This window comes from Struthio camelus, chromosome 2 (genome assembly GCF_040807025.1).
Source record: "Struthio camelus isolate bStrCam1 chromosome 2, bStrCam1.hap1, whole genome shotgun sequence".
Lineage (NCBI taxonomy): Eukaryota > Metazoa > Chordata > Aves > Struthioniformes > Struthionidae > Struthio > Struthio camelus.
The window spans coordinates 113,730,001-113,743,383 of NC_090943.1; the positions used below are offsets into that span (position 1 = coordinate 113,730,001).

Genomic DNA, 13,383 nt, shown 5'->3' on the forward strand with positions numbered 1-13,383 from the left:
CCTTCCCCGGAGGATGCCAGCTTCTTTCAGAGGCTTACATGCCAGATGCTGCATTTGTAACGCGGCAGTTCCGTAAGCGAACACTTCTAAGTAAGTGCAGAATATTATTTACTTTTTATTTGATTTTACACTTCTTCATCCCTTCCTCCAGGATTGATGGAGTTTCATTTCTTATCATCTGCTCCTGTGACTGCAGTTTCTCCTCAAGGTGAAGGAGGCCTCGTCAATAAATAGTCCTCAGTGCCACTGAAAACAGGCAGGACTTTGCTACAGTCTCTTAGCAGGATTAGCAAGAAACTGGTCTGCCTTGCATACTAACTACGATTTTGTGACCTGGCATCTCATCAGACAGAGGGGATTAGAGCTAAGTAGGTGGGGAGGGGAAACAAACTTGGAAGGATGCCAAACATAGTCCTTTTGCTATGTTAGCCTACGAGTGCCAAATGGAAAGGCATAAGCATGGCAAGACAGCTCAGTGCTCTTTTTCAAGATCCAGTCTGATGGTGTGCTTACACTTGAGAGCTAACTCGTTGTTTAACCGGTGAAATGAATCCAGTGTCCTGAGGTGTGCATATGAATGCCTTTGTAGTTTGTTTGCTTTTTAAATAATAATTATGATGATGATCATTATTATCATTATTTTCACGATCCAAAGGACCGAAGTTAATGGTTTCATTTATACACAGCATTCGCTTCTCTGCTTCCTGTCTATTGTTCAGGTTCCTAGGATAACCAGTTTATTTCCAAGGATGACTTTCAGACCACTTTTTTCATCTATGCAAACAGCTTCTCTGCTCAGCTCTCATCCCGTTGAAGCAGCCATGTGTGGGGTGGCAGGGGCTATGTACTATCTCTGTGAGAGAGCTTTTGCCAGCAGGTGGAAACCCGCAAAGGTTTGCCTCTTTTTGCTGGCTTTGGAAATCACCTTCACCAGCATGTTCCCTCTTAGGGGAGCACTTCCTAAGCTGTGGCAAGAATTAAAGCTTAGGCTGGGACACTGCACCTGATTGACATTGATTACAATGTGTGTAGGATATTTATGTGTGTCTTCGATCACCTCACGGGGAAAAGAAATCAGTTCTGAAAGGACAGCAAACTAAAAATGCAACATCACAAGATTGCCAATGGAACAGACCTTAAATGTTACAGCACATGAAGATCTTGCAGCAAAAGTCCGGCAGAGTTATTGTAATCCATGGACTATGTTAAAAAGATTAAGTTTTTGTGCTTCTAACAAGATCTATCATGTAGAATGGAAGGGCATTTGCAACCTTTTTTGCTTCAAAACCTAAATATGGTTTTGTTCCTCAGCACACTTACCTGTCAGAACTTGCGGAATGATTAATAGCAATGCACCAGGGTAGGCACATCTACTAACAAGAAAGGCTGATTCTTTAACCCCTATGTTGCATTGGCCATGAATAATTTAAATTTTTACTTCTTTTTCCTGTCCCGACCGAAAGTTGAACGTGTTAAACCTGTTGCAGAAGAGATTATAGTTCAGATATCCAGCTTACATTTTAGAAAGTTTTAGTCTGCAGAACATGAGGAGCTTAGAGTGCTTGACTACTTATGAATTGCAGAATTTAGTGGCCAGTCAAGCAGCAGTTCATATTACGCTTGGGCAGCTCATTTCAATGCCTAGTGACATCCTCTAATGAGAAGTTTTGCAAGGGATATATTAGTGTGAAAATGTGTTGGTCATAAGGACCTATTCGGCGAGTGTATGCTGAGAATGACCTACCAAGCACCTTATTTCACACTATGGATATGTAATACTTAGTACCTCCCTTTCCTGATTAAAAGATATTAGCTGTACACATGCACCTTAAGCTCTTGTGGTGTATGTATAAGGATTTCACAGTCAATGTTAAAAGCAAATTCTCATGAGGGTTATGGAAACTTCAACCAGTATTTTTTTAAAAAGATTTTTTCCTTTAAGAATACTGAATAATCTTTTCTATTAAGATAAGTATTGAGTACAAATCCAGAAAATCAAGACTGTTCAAACCACGATTTGTCTTTAATATGTTCTGTTGTATGCAAGTGTTGCAGAGAACTTAAGTTCTCACACTCGGAGCTGCCTAACCTGGGTGTAGATTATTGTTGGAAGTGTGAGCAATAGCTCCAAAGCATCATTGTTTAATGAAGTTTAGTCAGTGCTTAGTTTAATTTTGATTAGTTTAAATGCCTCAAAGCTAAAAGTAAAGATTTTCTCATGTACTTATTTCTATTCTGAAAAGGGAAAAAATTCAAGCAGTTTTCCGAAGTCCGCATAATATTTATCTTTCATTTAATGTTGCATTAACATTTTGTTGTCCTTGTGTAACTTCTGGAATTAAAACATTAGCATTTAAACATGTGAACATTTTCTATGTTTCCCCCGTTGCCCGCTGGCTATTTCTGTTTGCTGTAGTGATGAGCGTTGTTGATTGGTACAACAGAGCCACACTGTTCCCCTAGTACCTGCCCTCCACCCGTAGTAGATCCACCGACCGGCTCCAAAGGAACAGTGTTCACTGACGGCATCGGCCCATAAATTAAAGGAATGGGCGTTCAGGAGGGGGAAGGAAGTGCCTTCGAGTAAGAAGTCTATTTGTAAAGGACTTATAGCTCTGATGATTGATTAAAACCATTCAGTCAGCTTCATTCCGCGCGGAGGGTGTCGCAGTCTCCCACGATGCAGAAGTGAAGGTTTTTACGGGCATTGTGTGCTTGGTGCTTTCCCACCCACTTCCTCTCCCGTGGCACCCCGGCCATCAGCTGCGCTTTCTCTACAGCAAGGCAGTTGCTATGGAAAGGACCCAAAATGAGATGCTGATAGCTGCTGGTTAGCTAGGAAGTTGATCCTAATGAACAGAAGTTATTTTATGGGGCTGTGGAGTTTTGCACCTCAAAGGAAATTGCAGTTGCTTTTGACAGTTTGTTTTTTCCAGAAAACTAGTGAGGATATATACCCCAAAGGTTTAGCTGACAAATCTAACAAAGTTAACTCAATTCTAGTCTTTTGTGGGGTACTTTAAACAGAGTGAAGTTTCTTTGTGTTCCCTTTCTAGATAGGTAAGACAACGGTTTTTAAAAATGTGGTGGTTCCTAAATGCTAATGTTTGCCAGGTCTGCAACGTAGAAAGATTTTCTTTTAAATCTAATGGAAAGACAGAAAGGAACTCTAAGTTCATGTAAATCGAACGTTTCACAACTAATCTGAATCATCGCTTCGATTTATAAATGAGATCTCTAAACTGTCAGCAATGTCTTTGTGCTTGCAGGAGACATTTCCTTCGTTTATTCAGAGTGCGTTACTTGTCATTGTCAGTTCAGCACAGTCGCCCCTCTGGGCTAGCTGAAAAGGCTCACTAAGCATAAAGTGATGGGAATTCCCACGGAGGTTTCTGTCTTTCTGTTGGACCTGTGTAATCAACTACAGGGCTGGATTACAAATTGGGTGGATGATTTTTATTCTGTGGTACCAAATTCAGGAGTTCTGCTACACAATATTCTCCTAAATGCTGTGGTACAAAACATAGGGAAATTTTGTAGGTGGGAAGTGGTTTTGTAATCAGCCTGTATTTGATTTTTTGCCATTAATAATGCAATTTTGGATAACCAGTTCTCATGCTTTATGTTTGAAGATTACTCTATAAAGCTTAAACTGCTACTGTTGTTGCCCTGGGGGCACAAAGGAGAACCTTTCTGCCTTAACTGCAATGTATTTTTGTAGTTCTGGTGGGATTCTGATTATGTGAGCATCAAGATATGGTACCACTGAATACAAATTTCTGCTAGAGGGGGCTACTAACAACTTTCCTTGGCCACTTTGGGCACCACAAAGTCTCAGAGAAATTGCTTGTCTTTAAACAGTATACTCACAAGAAACAGCGTGTGCCAAATTACCTTTTTCCTTTCAAACTATAAACCTGAATGTTAATTGGTTAAAATGAATCTTCAGAACAAAAGACAAATAGAGAGAAGGGTCAAGTGATGTGTGGTTTGAGGAGGAAAAATGAAGAAAACTCTCATTGTCGTGAAGTCTGAACATCAGACCGTTTAGATCACGCTTACGCAGTCTCAGCTGGCTTGAAACTCATGTGATGCCCATGAATGCGCCAATGCTATTCCAGTTTGAGGGGAGAAATCCTCAATTTCTGGAGTTACTAACCAGGTGGCTGGCTGTCTAGGTTGAAGTCTGGAAGGAAGTGCTTTGGCTTCAAAATAATATGGATTTTTTGGCTTCCAGGAGGAGTTCTGCTACCCCGTGGAGTGTCTCGCTCTGACAGTGGAGGAAGTCATGCACATCCGTCAGGTGCTGGTGAAGGCAGAGCTGGAAAAGTACCAGCAGTATAAAGATATCTACACTGCTCTCAAGAAAGGGAAGGTATGCCTGCACCCATCGGTGCTCTGAAGCCTGTGGGGAGGGGCCAAGCCACACATGCCTCCTGCGCACGACTCCCCGACAGCAAGCTGGGAACTGCAATCTAAGTTCACTGCTCAGATCCACTTGTTTCTCATGGTGTTTGGGAGAAAAAGCAGAAATACCCACCAAACATCCCCCTAAATGTATAACATATGGAGCAATTCCCTTAAAATATATGCTGGACACATCAAAGCTTTTTGTAGAAATAGCTTATTTGTTTAGATCTTCTATAAAAATGCAGTAGCATTTGCAGAAATCAGAGCATGTCTGTCCATGTGTGTTTTAATGTTCACTGACTAAAGTGTTTTCTGTCCCCATGCCTTGTGCAGTATTGCTCAGCATTCTTATTCCAGAAAACAGAATTACAGCTAGCTGTAGGAACTTAGAGAAAATTTTTCAGTATGAATCCTCTCCTCCTCCAAAATTAACAGAATCTTCCCCAGCTTGATTTATTTCCCATTTCTAGAGCAGGAACACAATTATATTCTGTGTGACCCCATAACAAGTGTTCTCACATCACGAAACCTAGTGGGGTCTGGTTAAAGACTGGGTCACTCTTCTTGGTTTGGGGGTTTTTTTCTGTCCATGCCAGACTTCCTTCTTCCACCTTTTAGAGTCCAGAACAAGTGAGCTGCCTATTCAGAGTCTCCAGGTGCGCTGAGATAGTCTTCAGGTCTCACCTCGCTGGGGCAATGGACCCTGCAGGCAGGACGTACTGTGCTAACCAGAAAGAATGCTAATACTTTCTAACTGAAAGAATACTAAATATAAGTCCCAAATTTGATTTCTGTCCGACTTTTCTGTGAACCAGAGTCTCAGTAAAATTCTTTAAGTTGGCTAGTGACCTCTTTCTGTTTCCTCTCCGAGAGCTGTGAATACTTTCCTCTCCAAGAGCAATAACTCCCTTTTAAATATAGTTCCCTTTTAAGTATAGTCTCTGACAGCTTTCACTACTTGCATTTACTGATTTCTCTTTCTGAATTCTTGGGTTTTTTCATTTGCTTGTTTTTCTGCATTATGAAGTGAATAGAAATATTTCACCCTGGCGGCTGAAGATGTTTTAATTCATACCACTGTCTTGGGGTTTGTGAGCTGTAGCTGTGATATTCAGAGGCCTGTGTATCAAGCAAAGAGGGAATGAGAACCTTCAGAGAAGTCAGGCAACATGTGACCCAAGAAGAAGGTTTGATGTTAGAGAACCCAGTGACTAATACTCTTTTTTTCTGCCAGTTGGGAATTGGTTTTTACCAATAGAAGCAGTGTCTTTTTCCTCCTCTTTTTGACTGGTGCTTCTTGAACACCATCAACAAATATATTTTGGCTTCACAATATATTTTGACTACAGGGCTGCGTGTGTCTCTTATGTGTAGATTTATTTAGTAGATTTCATGTGTTTACGGCAGAGGGAACCAGAATCTCAAAAATTCACCCATTAAATTCAGCCATTGCATATTGTCATGGTCTATAAAACTTAATAATGAGGTTTTATCAAATTCCAGAGTAGGCTGATGCTTTGGTAGATTAACTCCTACTATTAAAATTGATCATTTTTATTTCTAACCAAATTTGTCTAGTCTCACCTCCCAGTCTTTGGATCTCAGTAGATCATCCGGTGCTTCTTTAGCATGCTCTTCGTTCTTCATTGCCTTTTCTTCATGTAAATGTTGTTAAGCTGTGATCCTTACCTCCTTTGGATCAACTAAATAGATGGGGTTTATTATCTCACTGTAAAATAGGTTTTCCTTAAGGAAGGTTGCTATTATAGTGCTTTCCTGGACCCCCCTACACCCCCAGTTTTTGAAAACATAGGATTGGAAGAAAATTATCAACCACAGGCAAACGCTTCTGAGTTCCAGAACCTGATACAGACTGTTAGGAACAGTAATTTCCAGCCCAGATTTATCCATGGCTGAACATAGGCCTATTTGTTCTTGTGTTCCTCGGTTCTAACAGTTACTTTTTCTTGCTGTCATTACTTTGCTGTAAATTTTTCTATAGCAATGATATAAACACCAGTGAGGGAGGAGTAAAAATAAGTTAATATTTAACTGGCAATTATTTAGGCTGGAATTACAAGAGTATTTCTAAATATGCAAAGATAAAATTCTGGATCATTCTTTTCAATATCCCCTTAGAAGTGTGGACCCTAGAACTGGATGCAGTACTGCAGCTGTGGTCTTACTGATGGCAGCTGACAGATGAACTTGTCATTATGCAGGACTTTGTCTAATATTGTGAACTCCTCTGTTTTTCTTTTAGCTCTGCTTTTGCTGTCGAACAAGAAGGTTTTCTTTCTTTACCTGGTCTTACACTTGTCAGTTCTGTAAGAGGTAAATATTTGATATCTGATAATAAATAAGTGCCATTTCAGAGTGAAATGTGAGGATTTATACATTAGAAACCCCCCACTAATTCTGCTACATGGCGTTTATTGTTTTTTTTATTCTGTAATTACAGCTGGGGTTAAAAAAAAAAGTATTTAAAAACTATTCCTACCTAAGTGCAGAACCATTTCTTTAGACTGAAATTCTTTGGTAAAACTGAAAGAAACACTCATTTATTCTTTTATGTTCATGGGAGGGTGAGGTAGAATTTATTCAGACTCCCCCATCAACAGTTCCAAAATGTCTATTTTGGGGGACAATATTTCAAGACAGAAGAGTATGTTACCTTTTGGATTACTTTTAGGAGACTGGAGGGGGAGAAGGGACGAATCATTTGCTGACAAAATAAAAAATTTTAAGTTGAACAGTGAGACAGTAAGTCTGGAGATCTGTGGAGTCACTGATCTTATGTCACTTACCAAAGGATGTTTCTACAGAGGAAAAAGGGTTAGGAAAAAGGGTTCCTTTTCTCTTTTTCGTTTTTAGCTATTGTTATTTTTAACCCTTTTGTCTTCTGACTTAAGTTAGTATATTCAAGAAGCTTTAAAAATAAAAATGCTTTCATAACGGGATAGGGCAGGATTCTAACTCCTGAAAACATTCATCCATTCATCCCTTATTCTTAATTTAAATATAATTTTTCCTAATTAGATAATTCATGCTCTCACTTTCCTACACAGGCCTGTATGCTCACAGTGTTGCAAAAAAGTAAGTAAATAAACATATGCTTTGTCCCTTCTTAAAAATCTGTAATCTTTGGTTAACGATGCTTCACGTGTTCCTTTGACTGTTTTCACAACAGATGCGATTGCCGTCAAAGCCATATTCCACCCTCCCCATCTTCTCACTGGGACCTTCAACCTTGCAGAGAGGAGAAAGCTTCATGAGGCCAGAGAAACCCTCCACCAGTCAGCACCGGTCAGTGAGGAGCGTGCCCAGGTGAGAAGCATCCGTAGGTCATATCTGTCAATTGGAAATGTTTCCTAAGCATTTCATCTCAAAGTATAAATCATTAAGAAGATTCTGTCTACCTGTTGTTGTAGTTTGTAATGTTTATAATGCTAGTAATAACCTTTCTTAAAAAAACATTTCTCTTCCATTCACTTCTCCTACTTATTTTCAGTAAGAGTAATACTAACAGTGTGACTTTAGCCTTTTTCACATTACAGATGAAAAATTAACATGAGATTGGGACACCTGAATTCCTGTGGTACCTCTAAAAATATCATCAGTATTTTTCCCCATGTGAATAGACTCTTAGCAGATAAATCTCACAGCCTGGAATCACTAACTGAATAGGAATTCAGTTGCATGTATTGCGCAAATTTATCTTCTAGCCACGGACTTTTTTTCATTTTCACATTATCAAAGTATCTGTTGGTTTTATACTATATATACACAGATGGTTTTCAAAGCTAATCCCAGAAATTTTATATAAAAGATCACTCTTTTGGATGATGTATAGCAGTTCCTATATTCTCTCTGTTCAGAACCCTCTGTATAAATCACTTGTGCTATGATGCTATGTCAAAATTAGCCAAATGCATCATAAATGTATATTTATTATAAGATTAGTTTGGCTAAGTTAAACTTTATATCTGCCCTCGTTTAGTCACCTTACAGTCTTACTGAACCAGATAAAAACTGTCCTCTCTACTATTTGGTCTCCTGGGTCATTTCTAGGGCAGGAAGAAGCAAGATTTCAGTCCAGGCTGCTTCGTCTTGCATTTTCCAGCAGGCCTGCCTTGGGGCCCAGTAGCATGCTGGTAAATAATGAGATGGGTCTTTCGCCTTTCAGGTTGGCCTCAAGGTCCAAATCTGTGGATAGGTCACATGAAGAGCTACAATTTCCCAAAGAATTGATGGAGGACTGGAGCACGATGGAGGTGTGCGTGGACTGCAAGAAGTTTATTTCAGAAATCATCAATTCAAGCCGGCGCAGCCTCTCTCTGGCCAACAAGCGAGCCAGGTTAAAAAGGAAAACACAGTCTTTCTACATGTCATCGCCGGGAACCTCTGAATACTGCCCATCTGAACGAACTATCAATGAGATCTGAGCCTTGTGCCTTTTTATTTGCTTTTGTCTTCATGAGGTCATGATCCATGAGCAAGGTCACTGAGACTGGATTGCCATTCCGTTGCTTCGTTTCACTTAACAGGCCTGAATTTGCATTAGCTCACAGGATTTCCTGCTCCGAGGGTTCCCAGGGACGCAGAATGCTATGTTTGTATCTGTACAGAATGATACGCAACGGGTCAGCTGATCACACTGGAAGAAAAACAATAGTTTGAAATTGTTGCCTCTTTCATATGTGTGCTTTGAAACTAGAAAGCCTTTTCTTGCTTTTTTAACCATTCTTTGAATCATTTTTCAGGGGACGAGCTGAAACATATGTTTAAAGGAGAACCAAATCTAACAAGGTGTCAGTGTTAGCGCAGTAGCAAACAGTTAAGTCATATTGGCGTTACCAACCTAGTAATGCTCATATCCTAGTTTAAGTGGCACAGAGTCCTATCACACACCACATACGTAGTGTGAGCGATTGCAGTCAAAACTATCTTTCTTCAAACTGTTTTTGTTGCTCTGAGATCAGGGTTCAGCATGGGACTTCACAACATCCGTGTCCTTGGGCAAACGTATCTGACGCCGCTGTTCGCCCCTGTGGTCGGCCGTTCCCCTGCGCTGCTCTACTTTTCAAGCCTTAGTGTACTTCTGAGTGTCTCCTGAGCAGGTTTTAGTAGTTTACTTTCTATCTTGAATGTATGATGATGATGGTTAGTAGCAGTCAATTTTAGTAGTAGACAGAGTTGTACAGATTATGGGAAGGATGGGAAATAAGGGAGGTTCTAGTTTTAACTGAATACCTGTAAAGTTGTTCTTCTGGTTACCCCGAGAAAAAAGGTGGGTAAGGTGTACATTTGTATTATAATGGAACACAAATACTGCTATAGTTACTTCTGACAGCATATCCATGGTTAACCCCATTTTTCTGGGGTTTCTAACTTGGCTGTAGAATTTAGTATTCTGCTGAAATTTGGGACAGTGCTGTCTCAGATTGGGAGCGCTCTCTCTCTTTTTTTCTTTTCTCATTCTCTTTTTCCCTGTTTAATTCACTCGCAAGAGAATGCTAAGTCTAGATGTTCCTGTAATGTTACAATGTTAACTGACATCACATGCTTTTTTGCACTTTTTTATATTCAAAGTAATTTTTTTAAATTCAGGCATAGCCAGAGTTTAGTCTATAATTTGATCATTTTGGTATTTAAAAACAAATTAACATAGCCAAGTTATTAATACTTGAAAATCAACTACTGTAACTTTTTCATACAATTTTTAATACCCTGAGGCATATTTAATATCTATATAGCGGTGTATTATAGAATGACATAGCAGAAAAATTTCAGATCTATTTATTAACATTTCTATACTTCAGATTAATGAGAGATACCTCAGAACTGCTCCACAGTAGCTGGGACTGGATTTACATAACTTGATTTTAAATGCGTATGTATCAGAACAGATTCTCCTGTCCAAATATTGTAGATTTAAAAGCCCGGCAGGGGCCAGATTCCCCAGGAGGCGCTGGTAGCGCGTGGTGCAGAGGCTGCGTATTGCCGGCGACGGCCTGGCCCCGTGCAGTAGCTGCGCTCCACTTGCGCTGCCGGTTGCCTCCTGCTGCCCAGCGCCAAAAGGATTCCCCTTCAAAGTATGTTTGCAGGTTACATTGCAGTCTTCAGAGCAGCCATTCATATCATAAATTTGTGTTAATTGGAAAAGCACATGCAGAAGTCTCCTTAAACCTTCCCAGGGACTCACCCATCCTTATTTTTCTTTAAACACCTTTTTAGAAAATGAGAATTTTTGCATACGCAGGGCTCGTTGAAATAACGTTTTAAGCTTTGCGTGAACTGACGCAAACAGGAAAAGCAGGGCTCACGGCTAACTCTCCCTCTTTTGCTGTCCCATGAGAGGTAAGGTGTCTTGGCCCTCTCTTTGGGGTACCTCTGGAAACGTGTTTGGCAGGTTGAAGCACCTGGTGTGTTGAGTGAGATAAGGCTGCAGGATTGCGGGCGGTGAGTAGCACAGGGGCCTGATTTGAGAGGTCTGCTGTTGCTGGAGGGTTGCCTGATCTCAACCACATCAGCACTTTCTCTTGTTTCTGTGGCAAAACCAGGCCTTGTGTCTGCTGCACAGTGGTCACATCAGGAAAACTAGACTCAAAGAAGTGCATGAAGTCTCACTTTGAATCTCCCCTGTTGTTCTTACAATTTTCTCCTGAAAAACGCCCTGGCCACAGGTTACAGTTCACTCCAGTTCAAGCCACCAAGGTGCAGGGTGTCTAGCATGCTTAATTTTCCTTTGAGAAGGGTTTAGGGTATCGCAGAGCAGGCAGAATGAAGGACCAAGTAAATCCTGAGCGTGCAAAGGGGCATCAATCAGTCCCCACTGCACACCAGAGCCATCCGCCAGCCCCTCCGTGGGAGCTGCACTCCCTCCGCCACCTCAGCAGTGTCTCAGTGCCCTCGTCCCTCTGGGGCCGGCTGCCCTCTGCGTCCAGGCAGGCCTGGAGGCAGAGTGCGAACCTTGTGGGGCTTCGTTGCCCTCGGACGCCCAGCAGCAGTGGGCTTGGAGCTGCATGGGGCAGCGTGCAGACCCCACACGGCAAGGTGGCTTATCAACTACTCCGGCGTTTTGACACAGCGCTGCTGTGGGGCAGGAGGTAGCCACTCACGCTCACCTCCCTTCTTGCCCGGGAAAAAAAAAAAAAAAAAAAACCCCTCCGGACTGCTGACACGAGCGCTGGCAAGGTCCGGGAAAGGTGCTGTAGTGGGGCTGCCTCTCCCCTTTTGCTCCCGTCCTTTGCTCTCTGCCACAGTTGCTCCATGTTATGCTGGCGTTAATTCAGCAAAGGAAAAAGCAATGGGTTTGGTGATGATGCAAAGCCTGGAGGAGCTCAGCTCGCGCTCTGCCTGGATCTCTGCGGAGTGGGTTATTTTTAGCGTTCCATCTCGCTGCTTGCGCTAGCATCCCAAATCCACGCCAGGCATTTGCCTGTGTACCTCGCGGTGCTGCCCAGCATGTCCTATTTATGGTCTCAACATCATATTCATGTCGGAGTAAGAAATCAGAAGCTTGTAAATATGTGTAATATATTTATTAATATTTAGGAAGTCGCCATCAATCATGCAATGAGAATTGACTTTTCCGTGACATTTTAAAAAGAAAATGAGTCCTATTTATATGTGTGTTGGCTATTATCTTTATTAGAGTTAAAGCTTTCAGCCCCTTCAGACCGTCTGCACTCCATAGGCATTTTAGAGTGAATTACTGCTGGGGGGGGGGAAAGAAAAAAAAAAATGTGGGACTAGTACAGTGAGGTCACATCCATGAATTTTTAACATCTTTTATTTTTCTAGCTGTGTTAATATGCCCCAGACCTGTTTAAGTATAGCATTAGAGACCCAAGGAGTCAAATACACAGCTGGCAGCAACAGTTTTGGTATTGTTTTGTACATGAGCCTGGTTGTTGAGAATTCAAAGCCAGCCCTGCTGTGCTGCTGTGATGGAGGTAGCGAGCAGGTCTTTGCTGCAGCTCTCACGCGTATAAAACCTGAAGTTTCAAATGTTCATGGTGATACTGCTTATGGGGTTTGTTGTGTTTCTCCCCCCTCCCATTATTTCCTTTATATTGGGGCAAGGGGGGAGGGCGGGACGTTACTGGCAAAAATAAAATGCCTTTCCATTATAGCCTTCGTCTGTGTTAATTACTCATGTGTAAGCAAATGTAAAAGTTCTCGCCTTTTCTTTTTCATGCTTCTATAGTTTTGTAAAGATCAGTCAGCTGCTTCTTTTGGCAAGAAGTGTTAATGAAAATGATTGAATAACATTTGAACACTGGCTGGGCTGCATGAAGGGAAGGAAACATGTCAAAGTGTTCTTAGAATAGCAATAAAACTGCTTATGTAACCCCAGTGATATGATTAGCATGTAGTCATCATTTCTAGCCAAAGCCCCCTGTTAAAAAAAGGTGTTGTTATAGCAAACACAGGAGCTGAGGCACACTTTTCCTGCATGTATTACAGACTGTGAAAAAAAAAAAAAATCTCCATCCCTGATCTTTGCGGCAGAAGCGCTGTTTTGGAGAATTTTTTTGTTTGTTTTAAACTAGAAGCAGGGAGAATCTTTTTATCCCAACTCACGTGGTGTTCCCTTTTCTCTTTCAAGCTCCTCCTTCGTCTCCCTGGAAAATTCAGGATCAGCTTCTGTGGTTAGTTATGGGCTGCATGCTGTATAATTTAAAAATAACTTAAAAGCACCAATTTCAGACTGCCATGATCGCTACCTTCATGCTTTATCCCATCCTGCAGTTCTGTACATCTTTTAGGAATGTCTCTCCTATGAGCTTGGTCATCTGTGAAATGGTGACACCACACAGGCATAGGGGAAAGGTGCTGAAACTGTGCGCGCTCTGGTGCTACAATACCTGGATTATGTTTATCTTACTATAAAACTTTATGGTGTTCCCATGTTAGTAGCTTGGACCTGCTGTGGTGTATTTTTTTTGTCTTTTGCATCTAGGCATC

The 13,383-nt window shown here is 41.3% G+C and overlaps 1 protein-coding gene across 2 annotated transcripts in view; it reads left to right on the forward strand.

The window, feature by feature from the left end:
* The window catches only part of SPIRE1 (spire type actin nucleation factor 1), a 135,437-nt gene extending 122,890 nt beyond the window's left edge, over positions 1 to 12,547 (forward strand). For both annotated transcript variants that reach the window (XM_068932131.1, XM_068932132.1), the window contains 5 exons: positions 4,238 to 4,375; positions 6,674 to 6,744; positions 7,479 to 7,506; positions 7,601 to 7,737; positions 8,597 to 12,547. In XM_068932131.1, the coding sequence (XP_068788232.1) occupies positions 4,238 to 4,375; positions 6,674 to 6,744; positions 7,479 to 7,506; positions 7,601 to 7,737; positions 8,597 to 8,855 (633 nt within the window). In that variant the 3' untranslated portion in view covers positions 8,856 to 12,547. The remainder of the gene's footprint in view (positions 1 to 4,237; positions 4,376 to 6,673; positions 6,745 to 7,478; positions 7,507 to 7,600; positions 7,738 to 8,596) is intronic.
* Positions 12,548 to 13,383: the final 836 nt, after the last annotated feature.